Below are 19975 nucleotides of genomic sequence, written 5' to 3' on the forward strand. Positions count from 1 at the left end.
CCTTGCAGAACATAGTATTTACATTCCCTTCACATACCCAAAATACACACACTGAAAATCAACCAGGATGTAGGAAGAACACAAACACTACCAAAGAAATCTAACTGTATTCTAAATGCATATCCTAACCACACTGAGGAGAATGGGGAAGAGGAGAAATGAACTAAGTAACTGTCTGGAAAACAGGGTCTGCATTACAAACTGTAAGTCTAGAGGCAAAAGGAACTTTACATAAATCCATCAGTAAATATGTTTCTCACAGTGATAGAAGTTGACAATTTGAAACCACTTTATGGGTACATTACGTGCACACTAAAATTAGTAAAAAAAAATCATAGGTAAGAACCAGGTTTCTCCCTCTCAGAGAAAGAATTTTCAAATCAGGAAGGACGAGGTAAAAAATCAATGCTGTAATGTTCAGTCCAGTCTGGTCCAACCAGAATCCAAAGTGTGTGGTTAATCTCGGGTTTTTTTTTTTTTAAATGCAAATGTAGAGTGATGGGTACAAAAATAAAGATAATCGTATACATGTGGGTTATTACACATTCATATATTCCAGACCTCTGTCTACTGAGATATCTACAAGCAGTGGCACCACAGTGGTAATGAGCACACCTCGTGCCCAGATCTAGGGTTTCTAAATACTTTTCTCCAATAAAAGGAATCAGGGCTCACTGAAGAAGTGGTTGATTCTAGAGCTGGGACAGAGAAAATACAAGATGTGCCTGAAACACAGTGTAACACCAGAAAGTAAAGAAATGCTTTAAAAAAAAGATGGGGCTTGTTGAAAGAACACAGAAGCCAACCTGAAGGAGTTCTTAATTACCAGAGTTGAACAATGTGAGCAACAAATAATGATAATATTGGATCGCAATCCACAGAATATCCATGGGTCCATATGAAATAAATGATTGACTGAATAAATAAATGGGGGAGAACAGAAAGCTGGTCCTTACGGAATTCCAAAAAATACGTGGGAAGGAATGATGAAAATAGGAAAAAAATAGCATTTGGGAAACATCTCATTCTTGTTTCAGGCACAACATCAATGGAGGCTACAATTAGCAAGCAAAAGTTTAAACTAAAACAGGACATTACAAACCTACATAGTCTCAAAGTATCTTTTCTGAAATATAATTAATCACCAAGGGAAAAACAGTAACTTTAAAGTAGAGAAAGCAGGAAGAAACCACCATAATCAAGTGATCACAGCCAATGTCAACAGGAGCGAGACATACTGACATCACGAACATGATACGATGGTGCATTCTTCTCAAAAGTGCAGAACCTCCATCCAATCGTGAGTAAACACCAGACAAACCCAAACCGAGAGGCAGTGGACCAAAAAAGCGCTCACTGCAGAAACTGTCATGGGCATGAAAGACAAGGAAGGAAGGACTATCTCAGACTGCCGAAGTCTAAAGGGAAATAACTAAATGCAATGTGTGTTGCTGGACAGGATCCTGGAACAGAAAAAAAGGCATTCGTGGAAAACAGGCAAAAGCTGAGTAAGATCATTAGTTAACAGTACCGTACCAATGTTAATTTCTTAGTTCTGACTGTGCTATGGTTACGTAAGGTGTCAACATTAGGGGAAGGTGGGTGAGGGATATATGGAAATTATACTATTTTTGCAATGTTCAAAGTCTAAAATTATATGAAACTAAAGACTTTTAAAAATAATGCCACATGATCCAGTCTATTTCTGAAAGAATTTAACTATTCGTTTAGAGTCATAAATATTTTAATCATGAGTTCGCAACTCGAAGATTTTTTAAAATGCCAAATAGCACAAGGGAAAGAAGTACCAGTTTGCAGTTATAAGTTGGGTTGCCTCTAATCTCTAGGTGTAGATATTATCACCTTCTGTTTAACCTAATACTGTTTAGTTTTCCAGGGCTAAAGAACTCACCTCGACATTCTTGTTTGTCAAGGGTTGTATCGGTCGGGGCAGTGCTCTGAAGTGTTAGCTTATGAAATGTAACATTTTGGCTGCTTCTCTACACTAGGCATCAAAAGCTGTTAATTATCTGCCTAAGTGAATACTTTTTAGAAACTTATCAAAGTTCCACAGACACAGTAGCTCCTCTCTGCTCCAACTCTTTGTTGGGTACAACTCTCAGGGTACAAGATGGAGTGAAAGAGAGGTAGTCACATACAGCATATTTCCTTCCATATGGTTTTTATTCCATCAAAAAGTTCCTGCATGAGGTATGTTTGTGTTGTTGCCCTACAATACTATGCACGTTTACTCTTCTAGCATTTTTTCATAGAATTGCTATACATTACATATATTGTTATTTTAGAAATGTATGAATATTCCTGGCTGTCAAGTAGCTGTGACAAACATATTTTCTTGTAAGCTGCTAAAGCAATTTTTCTGGTGTTCACTTTGGCACAAAGCACAAAAGTACTGAAGCATTTTTTTCTTTTCTGCCTTAGAACAATTTGAAAATTTAGGGATGTTGGTAGCTTTTAAATATCAAAGTTCTTGTACTTTACATTCCCCTATTTCAAAATGAATCAAAAAAAAAAAAAACAAAAAAAACAAAAAACAAAAAAACAAAAAACTAGGGGCACCTGGGTGGCTCAGTTGGTTAGGCGACTGACTTTGGCTCAGGTCATGATCTCATGGTCCGTGAGTTCGAGCCCCGAGTCGGGCTCTGTGCTGACAGCTCAGAGCCTGGAGCCTGCTTTAGATTCTGTGTCTCCCCCTCTCTCTGCCCCTCCCCTGCTCATGCTTTGTGTTTCTCTGTCTCTCAATAGTAAATAAACGTTAAAGAAAATTAAAAAAAAAAAATCTAAAACATGATTCTTATCCCCATGCAGAATTCTTACAATAATAATGTGCTTGCATATATACAGAGAGAAGTCATGAATTTTGGATAAATTTATCACTTAACACTCGGCGATTACTTTTGTTGACTTACTTCATTTCATTTACTTGTCTCAGAATCTCATGCTGAGTGTTCACAACAGTATCCATCTCCTGCTGAGTGATCTGGAGGGAAAACAAAAGAATCCAGTTCTGTACAAACATACTGCATAGCAAGCAACCTTTCTTTTCTACTTCTCCATCAGAGGCCACCTAAGGCTCATATGTATATTTGGAAAGCCTACCTGTCCATGCTGCCCTGGGATTCCTGCTCCTCTTTTAGAGATCTCCTCGGTCAAGGAAGACACGTATCTTCTCTGTTCATCAAGAATCATATCTAATTGTCGGTTCAGTTGCTTGATTTCAAGATGAATACGATTCTGTCCTTCAAAGATTTGTCTCAGCTCACGATCTCCTACACTCTCAAATATTTCATCTGCTGAAATGGAAATTGCAACTTAAAATTATTAAACTCACCAACACATGTAGTTTTTGAAATACCATAAGTTACTAAAGTATCAATATATAATAAAATTAGGGGTGCCTGGGTGGTTCAGTCGGTTGAGCGTCTGACTTATGATTTCGGCTCAGGTTCTGCACGATCCCAGGGTCGTGGGATCAAGCCACATGTCAGGCTCCACACTGAGCATGGAGGCTGTTTGAGATTCTCTCCCTCTATCACTCCCCCCTGCTTCCATCTCTCTCTCTAAAATAAATAATAGTAATAAAAAAACATATACGTCACCACTATGTTGTACTCCAGTGGTATGACCTCCCCAACAGTAAACATGCAAGATCATCAATTCAATCAGGACAAAATTATTATTTGTTTTTTGCCATCTCTGCTGGTTGAATACTCACTATAAATTAGTTCTGAATTTTCACCTAAAAATAATTCTTTCAAATATACTGTATAATTCTACTTATATGAAAGGGTAAAACTCATCTACGTTAACGGATATCAGAACAGTGGTTTTGCCTCTGTGAAGAGGGCGCTGGCTTGAAAGAGGCACGAGGGAAGTTCTCGGGGTGAGAAAAATATTCTATGTGCTGATCTGAGTGACAGTTACACAGGTATACGTTTGTCAAAATTCATCAAACTACGCTCTTAAAATCTGTGCATTAAAATTATTTTTAAATTATTACTTATGTAATTAATTAAAAAATGGAGTCTCTTGAGAACAGCATTTTCCTTTCATACCTATGCTGAAAATAAGATTACTTCATTTGAACACTTATTACAATAAGCTTTAGGACACAGTCACAAACCATATGTAATACTTAAAACAAATCCAAGAAAAGAATTAAATTTACCTTTCATTTTTACCTGCATGAAGTCTGATTCATATTATTTAGAGAATTTAGAGAATCACATGCTATCTGGAGTACAAAAGCTAGCTGTGAGCTTTATTATACGGCTTTGATCATCTGTGCTGGTGGGAACCATCCAAATAAAAGCTAGCAGATACTCTAAAGCCACTCTATTTGGACTTCTCATGTTTTGTTTTTGACAGCTAGCACACCCGAGTTCTTACTTACACTGGCTTAAGACTAATTATTTTAAAATTCGTCAATTTCAAAGTCCAGAGTTCTGTCAAGCAGTATACGGGAAGGAGAGCCAGAGAATCCCTTCTCATTACTTCCACAAGCCTTCTGACATTTTTCCAGTGGTATCCCTCTATTAATAAGGTAACGTGTGCCACTCAAAAATGAAAGACATACACCTTAGATGATTTCATCCCATAAATATTTACTGAGTCTCAACTACCAGGTCAGCAATGGGGCTCTTTTTTTTTAGGTTTAGGGGGCAGAGCAGTAAGCACACAAACAGAATCCCTGTCCTCACAGACCCTGCCCCGCGGTGGATCGCCGTCCGTCCACATCGCCTGGTATCCCCCACTGCACGCTCTCCTAAGCCACACTCTTACTGGTGGGAACGTCAACCTCCAAGCCTCGTGATGGCAGAAGATGCGCTCGTATACTGCTTCCGGAAACTATTTGGACGTGCCAGACAGGAGCTCAACGATGAGATGCACGCACGCGCCACAGGCCCTGTGCGGTTCTGAGCACAGCTTCCTCCAACTCACCAGGATGCCCTTGAAGGTCAGGGTGGCCCTTCTGGAATTCCTCCTTCTTTTTATCCAACTCTTGTTGAAAGTGCTCAAATTCCTCCTGATACTTTTCTTTTTCTTTTTCTGAAATTTCTTTATCTGGTGTAGGCTTTTTTGGAATTTAGAATCATTAAAAAAACAAAAAATTAGAAGGGTAAGAAAATACTAAACCTCCATATACTTTTCTGCCCTTCATTTCAACTACCCTACCACTAGTTGAAAGGCTAACGTAAAAATGTCATTTCTTATTTAGGTCATAGCCAACTGACTCTTGCTACTAATAATTACAACAGAACGATAATGCTAGGCACTTCCATTTACCGCGTGCCTGCCAGCAGTCCAACGGTCTGATTTAATGCTCACGACACCATAAGGTGACCAGTGCAAATGTCTCAGTTTTACTAGGAAGAAACGGGGTGGTAACGGAAGTTGAGTAACGTTTACAAGGTCATATGGCAGTAACAGGCAGGAGGGAGACCCAAACCTAAGCTGGGCTTCCCGTTTTCAGCTACAAGGAGCTACCAATAAAGCGAAAATAAACTTTTTGAGAAAATTATACTTACCGGCTCTTTCCCAGGCTCAGTCAATTGGAAAGTCAGGAAAGAAAGGACATCGTGGTCATCTACAAATTAAAAAAAACAAAAACAGAAAGCACTGAGAAAATTCCATTAACAGATTACTTTTATGGTTGTGAAGTTACCTTAGAGCTATTGCTTTAAAAATAATCAGTATGAAAAATAACAAATATTAGCTCTAATCTGGTAAAGGCAATGGTGCTCTGTGAGCTTAGAGATAAAAATTCACCAGAAAGATTTACGTCAGAAATAAACTAAAATTCACGTTCTTTTATTCTAAACTAGAATATTTAACATTGCTTAATAAGTAACACGTTTAATAAACAAGGGGAGAGGGGTGCCCGGGTGGCTCAGTCGGTTAAGTGTCTGACTTCAGCTCAGGTCATGATCTCACAGTTCGTGGGTTCAGGCTCCATATCAGGCTCTGTGCTGACAGCTCGGAGCCTGGAGCCTACTTTAGATTCTGTGTCTCCTTCGCTCTCTGCCCCTCCCCTACTCATACTCGGTCTCTCTCTCTCAAAATAAAAATAAACATTAGAAAAACAAGATAAAATAAGGGGATAAAGGATCATAATGAATAAGGGATAAGGGAACGAACAAACGAACGAAGGGTCAAAACAAGCCCAAACTCCTAAAACTGGCACCAAGATCCTCCCGTATTTTCCCACAAATCTCCTTCACAGGCTGTGCTCCAGTGAAATGATGCGAATTTCTGTCCTTCGTGTATTTCCATAGCTGTCCCTGAACCCTTCCTACGGTACTTACCACTTCTCGCCTTACTTTCTTGTTACCCACTTGACACTGCTTTGTCCTGGCCTACTAGGACAGCCCTCATTTATCCACGTTGTCCTGGCATTACTATAATAGCATCTTCTTTTACTCTCAGAGCTTTCCAATTTAGATAATATGATCACTCTATCTAAATATCACTCATATTTGTTTCCCTCACATAGCAGATATTAACAATTTTACTTTATCTAAAATCGTATTTTAAAAATCAAATTAATCTCAGGCTGCGTAAGCTGAAAACAGGGACTTAGCAGATCATACCTCGTAACGTTGACCTAAATTACCAATCCTGGCTAGGATACCAGTCACGTCCACAAAGCAAGAGCAATTAATTTCAACTGGCAACCTCTATGCTTTCTGCCATTATTACGGAGATCTCGATATGCAGCCAGATTAAAGAGAATATTGTACCACCGTGGTGTGAGTTACATCATTTGGGGAGAAGATGTACAGTGTGATACAGCACTGGACACAGGAGTCAGAAATCCAAACCAAGTCTTGCCTTGGTCTGGCCATTACTGGCCATGTATACTTATAATGTCCTTTAATCCAAGGTTTGGCAAACTTAAGTAAAAATAGAGTAAATACAATCGATCCGCTCCCTCCTTCCCTGTGATGAGGAGAGGAACAATCATATATTTGAAAATAATAGAAAATCACACAATGAACCATGTGAACACAAGATGGTATTAATGTCAAATAAGAAGTTCATTTATCGCCAAAATGTAGGGGGAAAAAGTGGTAAAAGTGACAAATATACCTTGATGAAACTTTAGTCCCCAATATTTCCTCAGGCTACCAAATTCACTTAAATGTGCCGGGACAACTTTCAGGATCGTAAACCACTTGACAATGAACCTTTTACAGGCCTGGCTTTAAAAGCACGTCTCCCTCACTATAAGACTGATGGTCTCCGTACCTCCCTGGACGCAGCCCCAGCCAGCTGTACACCTACAGAGCGGGAGCGGGACCCCGGCTCCGCGGCCCACGTAAAGGTCACAGCCAGTCTTAAAAGGCTGAAAGGACACGAGTCCGCGTGTCTCTACAGCACACTATTCCCAAGGAAACTCACAAACTTTCAACACTAGAAGACAGCAAGAGTTACCTGCGAGCCCTCCAGTTGCAGCAGATATTCCAAAATGTCCTTGAGGAGGGATAACCATATTATCCACTTTGGCGCAAAATTCATAATCATTTTTATCTGGTGTGAAGCCATTATTGACCATCACCTAAAAAGAGAGACTACAGCTATAGCTTTTATAACAGGCATTGTAAAATGAACGTCAAATAGTCAATGTGTGACTGACTGATCCTTATATTTGGTCTAATAACCAACTGTCAAAAAGCTACCAGTTTTCTCTCACTACTAGAAAGGGTCATCCGCTGTCCATTAACTAACCTCACTTACTTGGAATCATTATACAAGACACTTCATTTTATTCTAACCCTACTATGTGTCAAAGGCTTAAAGAGAAATATTTGGTACCATTCCACGAAAAACTTTCTGAAATAGAAGACTTAGGGAAGCATGACTACTTTCTTCGAACGGTTCGTACAGAAGAGCGATCAGACTTTCTCTGAAACCCCAGTGACAGAGCCAAAACGAATAGGAGGAATTTACAACTTTTACTACAGCTGGTTGAGAATTAAATAGATTCACTTAGCAAGTCGTGAGCTTCTCTTCATTAAACTGGGGAGGGGGGTATGACTGGACAGTCATAAGTTAGCAGAGACACCAGAAGTGACAGAAGTTGTACTGACAAAAAGGCAGAAAATGAAAAAACTAAAAGGATGCCTAAGTTTCTATTTTGCAGAATGTACTTTTTTAAGTTTATTTATTTTTGAAAGAGAGAGAGAATGAATGCAAGTGGGGGTGGGGCAGAGAGACAGAGAGAGAGAGAGAGAGAGAGACAGACAGACAGACAGACAGACAATCCCCAGCAGGCTCCGAGCTGACAATCCTCAGCACAGAGCCCAACATGGGGCTTGAACCCACAACCTGTGAGATCATGACCTGAGCTGAAATCAAGAGTTGGACGCTTAACCAACTGAGTCACTCAGACGTCCCTGTGCAGAAGGTATTTTGGAAGTAATAACCCAAAATGTCTTCAAAGAATCTTGGAATCCCAAGAAAGCAAAGAACCCAGCAGACACACAGATACTGATCTCCTGATCCCAATCAAGCAGTGGCCGAGCCTTTCGCTCCCAGCAACCCAACGTAAGAGGGGCTGAGAGCGGGAGGAGGAGGAAGAGAGATGTCGTACTAGCATGGGGCACTTCTATTATTACTGCCAGAGGCCAGCATCACTTGTGACAGTGAAGATTTAGTTACACAGGTAAAATGTTAGAGTGTTCTGCCCACATTTTTTAGCAAGAAAGGAAGACACTTGTCAATATGAAAGGCAAATCCTATATCATAGAGAATGGAAACGTCAACTCCTACCAATTTTTCAAAACCACCTGCCGTCTATAGTTGACTAATAGTAATATTCTGTTCCCCCCGATCAGTAACGCTATTTCAGTTTCCACCATTTGCAAACAGTGCTCCTCTACAGTGTCTCAAATTGGAATCAAGACCCGGTAAGACATTTGTCTTTGAGAGAGAAAGAAAACAAAGGTGTTAGTTAATCACATTGTAGTTCTAATCCTAAAAACTTTCAACTCTTCAATATTTTTTCCTTGAACCTCAACAACCTGAAAATCCACTAGGAGTCTTTATTGTCTAGTACTATTTCTTAAAAAAAAAAAAGAGAGAGAGAATAATAAACTCATCGTACTATGAGTTTGGAGGAACGTCAGGTCTGTGACTATACAGGTACCATTCATATGCTTTATTCATCTTACAGTTTCAACCCACTGTTAACTACTACACTAGCCGTACTTGGTTTTCAACTGGCAACAATCGTGCCTCGGATAAACCTCATCGGCTACGGTACTGCCGCCGCGCAAATCTGCACTTGTTTTGACTATGTTCCTCCACTAACAACATTTCTTGCTCCCCTTACTGTTTTTCCCTCTGAAGTTCAAACAAGTGGGACAAGATAAATGGATAAGTACCAATTCAATAAACATCCCCTGAGTTACTAAAAGGAGCAAAATATGAGGGACTATAAAGAATACAGGGTAGAGGGGAGCCTGGGTGGCTCAGTCGGTTAAGCGGCCGACTTCAGCTTGGGTCATGATCTCGCGGTCCGTGAGTTCGAGCCCCGCGTCGGGCTCTGTGCTGACAGCTCAGAGCCTGGAGCCGGTTTCAGATTCTGTTCTCCCTCTCTCTGACCCTCCCCCGTTCATGCTCTGTCTCTCTCTGTCTCAAAACTAAATAAACGTTAAAAAAAAAAAAAAAAAAGAATACAGGGTATATGTCTGTACTGGCAAATTTACAATCATATTGATGAGAAAAAAGACATACAGACCACAGTTGACCAGTAATTCAAGACAATATACTTTAAAGGCCACATACGCACTAGGAAAAAAAAAAAAACACCAGAGTTTTGGGGAGAAAGATCATTATCTTTATTATCTTTATTATTTATTATCATTTATTATCATAATTATTATCTTTATCATTACCTGATAATGATGGAACAGGGATGTGACCTAGTGTGTTCAAGGAGCACGACTCTGCCACACAGAGAGAAGAGGGAGTGCATTACAGGAAGAGAGAAGTGACTGAGCAAACATAAAGGCCAGGACCGTTCAATCAGCCACGTGCCTTTGCCAAGTCTCTCTCAGATGTATTCTTCACAGCACTAGCTCTATAGACATTCACGGATGTTAGGTGAACAAGTAATTCTGAAGAACGTAGAGTTTACTCACAGTTTGTTTCAAGACTTCCTAGGATGAGCTTTAATGAGCTAATATGCAGAGTCGTGCCCAATCTCTTCTGAATGTGGAACTCTCTCAGGAGGACGTTTTGTAGGACGATTTTGGGTACTGTCGGTGGGGTTCGGTGCACTGTGTCTGTGGGCAGCCCCCCGGGGCAATCTGTGAACTAAAGCGTGGGTCTGCCCTCCCCCCCGAGGTTGGTGGCTGGATTGTGCCACATGAACGTGAGCACGACTTACTGATGACCCTAATGAAACTGTAGCGGATGTGTAACAATTACAGTGGAACTCAGGTCCAAGTCCATCGTGACAGACAGGACACCTCATCTGCTCTGAGATCTCTAAACTGGTCTGGAATGTAAGACTGAGCCAATACAAAGTTCTCCAAAGAACAGCCTGTGCAAGCCTAGCTCATGATTTAGGAGAAAGCAAAATTTAAGCCGGATTTTTTTCTTTATTTACAAGTATGCTATAACCAGGTATTGATGACACCTTTATCAAGCAAAGTTCACACTGTATTAGTAATCATCGAACTGCTAACTTAGATATGTCCACTTTAAATATTACCCTGGACTCAATGTGTCTACAGCTAAACTCTCACCACCCCTCTGTCTTCCACTCCTCACTCAAACACAAACAAAGGTGCTGCTTCTCGGCCTAGTTGTACAACTGGCCAGAAATCCGGGAACTAGCTTTGACTCCCCAGAGCCTCCCACCCCCAAGCAAACTAGTATTAAGTCCTGCGGTCTCTCCCTCCTAATCGCTTCCCCTCTCTTCTTCCCTCTCCCTCAGTTCAGACCACAAGTGGAGTCTTACAGCTAAGAGAGCACTCGGTTCATATCACAGTTGTGTTACTTACTGGGTATGACTCTGAGTTACTTAAAATTTCCCATATTCGATTGCCCCGTGTATGAGATGGGGATACCTACCCCACAGGGTTGCTGGAAAGAATAAGTGAGAAACTGCATGGAAAGGACCGAGCACAGGGAGTGGCCCCTAAGAGTCGGAGTCTCCTTTCACAGATACCATTAAAGAACACAGCTGCCTAAGTCATCTTCCCAAACTGCAAATCTAATCGTTTCACTTTCCTGCTTAGAACTTGAAACAGTTGCCAACAGGACAAACCACCTGAGGCCTACAAGATGGGCTACCGCCGCCATTTCAACCCCACTTCCCACAGTCTCCTCTATCCTCCAGCCAAATTACGTGCCTTTCCCAAATCTTTCAAGAGTCCCTGTGCCTGTTTTCTCTGCCTGGTATATGCACCCCATTTAGGAAATTTCTATTTCCCCTTCCGGGTGCAGCTCAACTCTGAGCAACTATTCCTGACCCTCCCCGCTCCCACCCGGCAGTTTGGAAGATTCTGTGCCCTTGATTACTTAATGGCATGCATGTTGCAGCACGTGTCACATAGCGTAAGCAACGTTACGGAAGTGTCTCCACTCCACTAGACTACACGCTCTTTGGAGAAAATGACCTTTGTCTTACTCATATTTCTATCTTGCTGGCTTGCGTATGTATATGATGTGTGAGACACAGTAAGTCGGATGCTTAAGCATACACTGACGGCAAACCCACTGGCAAGGTTTTACAACACGTCGGTCGCCACTTACACCGAACTTTGAAGCCACTTCCGCCCTCTCACAGTAACGCTGAGTGTATAAACAATATCCAAATTTACATGCCTCTGACGTCTACCAAAGATTCAACCTGAAAAGTCACGCTGGAATACTGTCCATTCGATCATCTCCAAGCGCATGCTACGTACCGTCAGTGTTTTCTGGTAATACGTGATCTTTGCCCGGACAGGATAGGGTTTATTACGAAAGTCCCTCTGGCAACTCGCTAAAGCTTGACTGGCGCCATCACTACAGTATGGAGAAAAGGAAAACAGACAAAAAACGTAACAAAGCTTCCCGATATTTAAAAACTCACTATTTAAAATGACCAACGTCCAGAGAGAGAAAACAACAGTAAGTTATGACAGAGTCTTGGGATCCTTGAAGTTATTTATTCAAAAGACACAAAGTTAAGGCACGAGTTTTTTTCCCGTGATTCCTGTCGGAACCATGGATAGCGTCAGAAGCCAGTGTTCCCATGTGCTGACCCCAAGAGGAAAGTTACCTCTCCCACGCGAGACTAGAGCCACAGTCCTTTACGGCCCAATCGAATATGTGTGGAGCTTTCAAAACTGCCGATTCCTAGACCCCCCCCCCCCCCCAAGTGAACTGAAGCAGACTCACAAGGAGTGGCCTTGGCACCCTCTACTTTAAATAGCTCCACGGGTGGTCATGATGAACCAGGAGGATTAAAAATCACTAAGGTAGGAAACAGTAAAAAAAAGTGCAGATAAGTTAATTTTTCTTATAGTTTACTGACTGGCTCAAAGGTAATTCCTCCCACAACAAACATGTAAAAATAAAAAATGTCCATACCTAATTCATACATAGCATAAATATACTAAACACAAGTTCTGTAGCCTGCTGAGAATCTTTAAATACAGCAACATGGGGGTGCCTGGGTGGCTCAGTCGGTTGAGTGGCCGACTTCGGCTCAGGTCATGATCTCACGGTCCGTGAGTTCAAGCCCCGCGTCGGGCTCTGTGCTGACGGCTCAGAGCCTGGAGCCTGTTTCGGATTCTGTGTCTCCCTCTCTCTGACCCTCCCCCGTTCACGCTCTGTCTCTCTCTGTCTCAAAAATAAATAAACGTTAAAAAAAAATTTTTTTTTTTTTAAATAATAAAAAAAAAAAATACAGCAACATGAAGGATGAATAAGGTGGCATAAATTGCTTGGCCACTAGTCTGGTCAAGACTTTGAACTTTATTTTCGAAAGATAAAGATGAAAGAAACATGACTAATGGCATTACTGAGAACCAGGAACCTTTTTTTTATAAACCTTTCAACGTATTACATAACTTTTGGTTGAATAAAACAACACATTTTTATGTTTGAAATCTGAGGTGGTCCATAGACTGAACTTTAAAACAGGACCAAATTAAAATAAGACCTTTCCACCAAGTTACAAAATATATCAAGAAAAGGAACAATCTTATTTCATCCGGAAAATATTCAGTCTATGGCCATACCACCCTGAACGCACCCGATCTCGGAAGCTAAGCAGGGTCGGGCCTGGTTAGTACTTGGATGGAAAATGTTCAGATTTGAAACAGTGTATTTTCCAAGGTTTTCAAAAAGAAGCTGAAATCAAATAACATATAAAGCACACACTTACTTTTGATGGTCATAATGGATTTGTCCATTGTTGCCTATGATTACTATAGCAGGATTATTTTTCTAAAAACAAAAAGAACGCATTTGTTTTAAAGAATCCTTAGGTCGAAGAATGCTAGATCATTCTAGAAGTGCCATAAGGCCTCTTACATCTCTAAAAATTCTAGGGCTCAAAATGTTAAAATAATTAATAGGAAAGATTTCTACTTATTTAGAAAAATTTTAGTAAACTCTTCTAATCATTCAAAAACAGAGTCACTGAACACTTCAAGAAAGACCGATGATGTGCCCTGTGTGAGTAATCAACTACAACACAGATGTGAGGAACCACTGTGAGCGTGGGAGAAGTGTGGGACCCAAGGGAGCTTAACTGGCCAGAGGACTAACACACCTCAGCGTTCAAGAAGTTATTAAAGTTCTCCTTTAAAAGTGCTAATAATGACCTCTGACAATCAGCAGAGAAACTACCAGCTGAAACAAAGATCATCAATCTTAAGGCCGCTAACACATAAGTTAATGTTTCCAATTCACAAGTAGACTTTGTTCTTACTGTTTTAGGCTCTCCTAAGGACAGCATCAGAGAAATTGATCAAAAAGTGAAGTGACTAACATATGAGAAAGTATTAACATGAAAAAGTATGAATATGTGAGCTAGCAGTAGTAATGCACATGGATATTTTCATGAAAATAAACTGTAACCGTCTTCTAAACACTATTGGTTTCACTGCCTATGTCTAAATGATCCATGCTTATCCATCAAAATTACTAAGCATACACAGGGGGCTGGGGAGGGAGGTCACTGCAAAGTTCTCAGAGTTAGAGCTCCATTATGACCTCCGGTTGATGTACAACGAATCATGAACTCATAGCTTTAAATTTCTAAACTCCTGGCTATATAAAGACTAACCATCATAACTTAAAATATGGTTTGGAGAGTTCTCTACTACTAACCTGACAAAAGTATTAAATAAACTAATTCCTCACAGCCTAACTTCGTTAGCAGGTACACTCAAGCAGGTAACAGTCCTGACAACAAGCATACCTTTCCGTCGTTGTCAAAAGAATCGAAAAATATTCCAACACCATTCCACATATCAGCTGATCCAAACACAGGACCCTCCAAGCCTTGATTTTCTGTATACCAAACTGCCTGTAAATATAAGTAACAGGAGGCATTTAGAGGCTAGTGGTATTGCACTGATATACATTTTAGATGTTAAATTCTCATACCAGGCCATCAGCTCCAATTCGACCTCTTCCAGTCACTCGAAACGTCACCTCAACTTCCCAGTTTTCAAAGGCTGCTTTTGTCTTTGTCCACACTGATCCTCTTTGGCTTTTTAAAGAGGGTGCTATTCGAATCTGATCTGAACTTGGGATAGCATCTAAAACAAAAATCAGGGAAGGAGAGCTTTAAGTGACAATTAGGTAAAACTCAATGAACCATCACCAAACTGTCCCATATACCTATAGAGATCTAATTTTAACTCAGTAAGCTGTACAAAAATTTTGTTAGGAAAAAATTACACATTGACAGTTTCAACTTTAAAATTTTAGATGCTTCTGACAGCTCCCTTGCCATCTTTTGAACAGTGACATACCTCTGGAAAGAAAAAGAAAGAAAGAAAGAAAGAAAGAAAGAAAGAAAGAGGGAGGGAGGGAGGAAGATTAAAGCTGCAACCATGCACTAAAAATTCAAGGGGCAGGAGGAAAGAAATTATGGCTTAAAAAGCAAACCTACTATTTGATTCCCATAATATTCTTTTCCAAGTACCTCAAAAGCTTGCATACTTTTTTTTTTTTTTTAACTGCGAAGGATTTTACCAGTTTACAAATGTAGGAAGCTCAAACGGTGTGAAAGGAACATACCACTAGGAATCAAGACTTATTCCTAGTCTCAGTTCAGCTGTGTGACTTTGAGCAAATAATTCTCTTACTGTCCTGGGTTCACCATATGTTCACCTGTAAAATGAAGGGGCTGGGCTCAATCACTTCCAGAAACACCCCAAAAGTTATATGCAAAATTCTGTGCATATATACATTCTTCTAGGGAGAGGGTCAAGTGAATTTCAAGGCAATGAACAGTTTTTTAGCAACAGCAGATTCTCAAAGAGAATTGTGATCCCCAAAACAGTGGTCCGCATCTCCAAGCTAGGCTCAAGTCCCGGCTGCATCACTTGCTAGCTATTTGTACGAAAGTTACTCCATTTCTCTAACAACCTCACGGGCACAGAAGTATTTCGATAAATGTTAGCTAGTCCTGTTAATAGAACTAGATATTATGAAAGCACCTATCGGGCCTAAGTTCAAACAATCCTAACACACCCTCTCAGATATTAACCAGTTCTGACATCCATGCTTGGAAATACCTGTATTATGTCTTTACAGCTAGGAGAAACTGACAAAAAGACAAGTCGAGATATTTTAGTAAGATCAGTAACTATCTGTCACCATGACTTTCAAATGCGTAAAAGGGTGGGGAAGACATCATGGAAAGAGTACTGGACACAGTATCAGAAGACCTTGATTTGTGTTCTGTTCTACTGACACTAGCTATGTAACCTTTTCCAAGAACCTTAACCTTTCTGAACGGCAGTTTTTTTTCATCTATAAAGCAGCTAACACCTGCCTTGCTTACAAATGATCAAATCAGAGAATGAAGGGAAAGAGCCCTGAGACCTAGCTACAAAGGGTTACAAATTGTCGTGATCATTTTTGTGCCCTTATGAACCCAGGATGTGTGCTAACAGTACAAAAGGACATTGGAGTTAAGAAAAGAAACACTGTCGATTTGGCCTTCATTTGGGCATGAATGTAATGGGCCATGTTTAAACTAAATCTTAAATTTCTCTATTTGAAAAAAAACTGCTTTAAATAATGGCTCTCCGGGTAAAACGAAAAAGGAAAAAAATGATCAATGGAGTTAAGAAGACAGTGAGACTGTAAAAATTACAGTGATAATGAAAACAAGAAGTATTCACAGCAGGGATTCCTGGAGTCAGTATGTAGAAAAATCATGACTAAAATATGAATCCCCTTATTTCACATTCAGTCTAGTCATCAACTCTAATTCACCCAGGTACTCTCTATGACATTTCTGCAGCAGACAAGTTTGGTTGAGTACAGACTGTAGAGAGAGTCGAGGTGACTAATTTGAGTGGTTGGTTAACATTCCCAATTGGCTGATGTATGTGGTGCTAAGTGGCAAAGACAGAACAAGCAGGCAAGGGACGGATGCAGAAGTGAAAAAGTGGGAACAAATCTATCACCACTACTGAAAACTTTATCGTCGTCCCCAAACAAAAACAAAAACTCCGAAAGCCTGTGTTTGGCGCATCTGCATCATTACATATTAGGACCGATATCACCTTGATTAACAAAAGCCCAGCAATATACCCTTGATGAGTGGGCACACAGTGAATACCTACCTGCTGAGTAACAAAGTCTTTGCACTCCACTTCGAATACTTAATGACTTGGTCATTAAGTCAAATTGAAATTTTATACCTTTGAGTTTATACATTAATTTCAGTGAAACGGCTCTTGCTAACAGTGTTTCCAATTCAGTCATCACTTTCTAGAAATGGGATATTCTATTTCAAGCACTGGGCAATCTAACACAATGCATACGAACACCTTCTATAAATAATTGTTTCATGACACATAAAGATGGAACTGAAACTGCCAGACTTTTCACCCCGTATCAAGGCATCTGCCACCTGGTTCAAAGGGTACATCTGATGGTCACTGAACAGAGCTTACAGCATGCCAAGTGTCACGGCTGGTCCCTTAGTCAGCAGTGACACATCAGCACTAGAAAGTACAGATTCGTTTTCTTCCACACATGTCAACGTGTAGCAAGGCTCTCTTATCTACTCACAGCGACAAACACACAGAGTGAATAAAACTCGGGGCACAGATTACTTTCAATTTTCAAAAAAACTAAAAATATCTTTTAAAAGGCTGCATCTGTTATTCTCCAGTGTCAAGTGCAGAAACAATCAATACGAAAAAAAAAAATCCCTGTTACTAAAGGGACGAGCGTGACTCTTGCTACCTAATACGAGAGAAAAGCTCAAAGACCACACCAAGTCACTATGAGGCAAATTCAAGGTATTCCAGTAACACAGCAATGTCCTCAGACGTAAAAAAAAGACTCAAAAACTACTCTAAAACTAACGTATGCCATCTCCGGAGGCGTCAGTAGGTACTGGGTACAACCAGGAGCATTCACCATTGCTGACACCGGAGAAAAGACAGCAGGGGAGGCCCAGGAGAAGCGGGAAAGGAGGGAGGGAAGCTGCCTGAACAGGTCTCAGGTTGGGATGGCCGGGGGTGGGGCTGCGGGACGTTCCCGGCGAGACGTGGCATCAGGGTGAAACGCGACGCTTAGAAGAGAGTTGGAGTGCCTGCAAGTGTAGGAAAGTAACAAAACACCTCTACCCCGAACGGAAAGAACGGACGACATCACGGAAAAGAGGACAGGAGGACGAGGGGTGGCAGAATGGGGTTGGGGGGAGCCTTAGGGGGCAGGCGAAGAGAACCCTGCGGACCAGAGCCGACCTGCAGGAGGGGCTGCTGAGAAGGGTCCACCGCGCCAGTGGAGTGCAGCGGGGAGAGGGTGAAGAGGGGGAGACGGACGCAAGGCGAGGAGGGGACCCTGGCCCCCCGCCCTCTTTCCCGGCTTACTCCCCGCGTGGGCCCAGAAGGGCACTGTCCCGTCGCTTTGCACCAGGTGCGGCCCCTTGAAGCTGTATTTGTACTCGAAACGGCGGTGCGGCGGTGCGGCTGCGGTGCCCGCGGCACCAGCGGCCGCGGGGTCGCCCCCCATGCCGTCGGCCCCGGCGAAACGACTAAGCGACAGCAGCAGGGCGCAGAAAAGAGACCGAACTCTGGCCTGGGGACCCCTATGCCTGGATCCCGCCATCTTGGATTCTGGGAAGCGGAGGCCGGCGGGAGGAGGAGGGGCGCGGGAGCTACGGACGGCCAACAGGGCGCTCGCTGATTGGCGGAGCCCGAGGGACCCCGAGGGCAAGGGTGAGCCCCGCCCCCGGCCTCCGCCAGCCCGGCGGCCGCAGGACTCGGGGCATCTGTGGGCGGGGCCCCGCGGGAGGGGGCGGGGCCTGGAGGCGGCGCTGTCTACGCGCCCCGCCCGTCCTCTCCCGGGGGGGGGGGGTGCGGGGGGGGGAAGGGTCTCCTACATTCTCTTCCCGGGCGACTGGGAGCGTTGGGGGAGCACCGCACACGCTTCCCTGCAGCAAGCTTTCTCCTGCCTCCTAACACACGTTAGAGGTGGAATTCGCGAGCCCTAACGCCTGTGGACTCCCCACATCTGTCTTCCCTGCCTACAATAAACCGTTCCAGTCCTAGAAAAAAGTCTTTTTTTTTTTTTTTTTCTTTTTGATGTGATACCAATTGTTCAGTAGCTGGTTTTCATTAGGTGGACTTTGCAGAAACAAGTCTTTCCAGAAACAAGGCATAGGTACCAATATGATGGTCCCAGCTCGCTGAGCTCCATCAACCTGTGTTAGGGCCATGAATATTAACCTAGGGAGTTTGGATATTGCCATTGAAAGTAAGAAGTGTCTGTAATGGCCTTAAAGGAGAAAAAACGGGCAGGTTCTTGTTGAAAGAGAACACCTAGGCGAGAGGTGACTAGTGTCTGGAGTGAAACGTGAGTGGGACAATAGAAACAAGAAGCAAGAGAGAGAACTTGACAGCGAATAACTTCAAAGCCTAAGACTACCAGTTTCTCCCTTGATCCCACCTCAACAGGCCCTCCACCTCGTATTTCTTTAGGTTTGGCTTTCAGTTGAGGTAATGATAGCCTGGCTGGATATTACTAAATACCTGCGCACTATCCGTTCCTCCTTCTGTCCTGATTAACACACCATTTTGTTCAGGGTGGCAATATATCCAGCTGAAATACTCATTTCTCCAGCCTGCAGGGCATCTAGTGAAAGGTCTGAGGGAGTCACTTACCAAATAAAAAGATAAAACCTCACTAGATGAAGGGGGTCCCTTTCCCTGTTTGTCCTTCTTCCTGCTTAAAATGTGTATGCAATGTCTGGAGAGCAGCAGCCATCTTGTGACCGCTAAAAATGATGGCACAAGAAGCCAGGAGGGCCCCTATCTTTAATGATTGTCCTGAGCTCCCAAGTCTGCCTATTCCAGCCTTCTGTCTTCTGAGATAAGACCCTCACTCATTTAAGCTATTATTTCCGGGTTTTGTCACCTGCAATCCTAACTGATAATCATAGCTCACATGTACCATGTATCAGGCACTATTCAGGGTGATAAACATACATTTACTCATTTAGGAGAAAATTAACCCAATATTTTCATCTAACATCAAGGCCTTGCCCTAGCTATTTCATTGATAAGAAATAGACCTCTTGCTCAAACTATCTGCCTGTCTTCCCTAAATAGTATGTCGAACATGTGAAAAGCCCTTCTTCAAGCTTCACCAATTATAAATCAGTCATGGAATGGGAAGGCTTGTTTACAATAGGATGATGTTTTATATTAAGGTCAATCCCATATTATAAGTTTTTTTTTTAATATATAAG

The 19975-nt window shown here is 41.9% G+C and overlaps 1 protein-coding gene and 1 non-coding gene across 3 annotated transcripts in view; both read right to left on the reverse strand.

The window, feature by feature from the left end:
* Positions 1 to 18355, reverse strand: part of LMAN1 (lectin, mannose binding 1) — a 34085-nt gene extending 15730 nt beyond the window's left edge. Inside the window, exons 1-10 of one of the 2 annotated variants that reach the window (XM_042910551.1) lie at positions 18096 to 18355; positions 14638 to 14792; positions 14450 to 14557; positions 13409 to 13470; positions 11943 to 12042; positions 7456 to 7579; positions 5550 to 5608; positions 4963 to 5095; positions 3121 to 3311; positions 2931 to 3001 (exon numbers count right to left, since the gene is read on the reverse strand). In XM_042910551.1, coding sequence (XP_042766485.1) covers positions 2931 to 3001; positions 3121 to 3311; positions 4963 to 5095; positions 5550 to 5608; positions 7456 to 7579; positions 11943 to 12042; positions 13409 to 13470; positions 14450 to 14557; positions 14638 to 14792; positions 18096 to 18333 — 1241 coding nt within the window. In that variant the 5' untranslated portion in view covers positions 18334 to 18355. Of the gene's footprint in view, positions 1 to 2930; positions 3002 to 3120; positions 3315 to 4962; positions 5096 to 5549; positions 5609 to 7455; positions 7580 to 11942; positions 12043 to 13408; positions 13471 to 14449; positions 14558 to 14637; positions 14793 to 18095 lie in introns of both variants that reach the window. The other variant, XM_042910550.1, reaches the window with a different exon arrangement.
* On the reverse strand, positions 9160 to 9303 carry LOC122204334. The gene has a single exon (XR_006195619.1). It is a non-coding gene; the product is annotated as a U4 spliceosomal RNA (small nuclear RNA).
* Positions 18356 to 19975: the final 1620 nt, after the last annotated feature.

Source organism: Panthera leo, chromosome D3, assembly GCF_018350215.1.
Source record: "Panthera leo isolate Ple1 chromosome D3, P.leo_Ple1_pat1.1, whole genome shotgun sequence".
Classification (NCBI taxonomy): Eukaryota; Metazoa; Chordata; class Mammalia; order Carnivora; family Felidae; genus Panthera; species Panthera leo.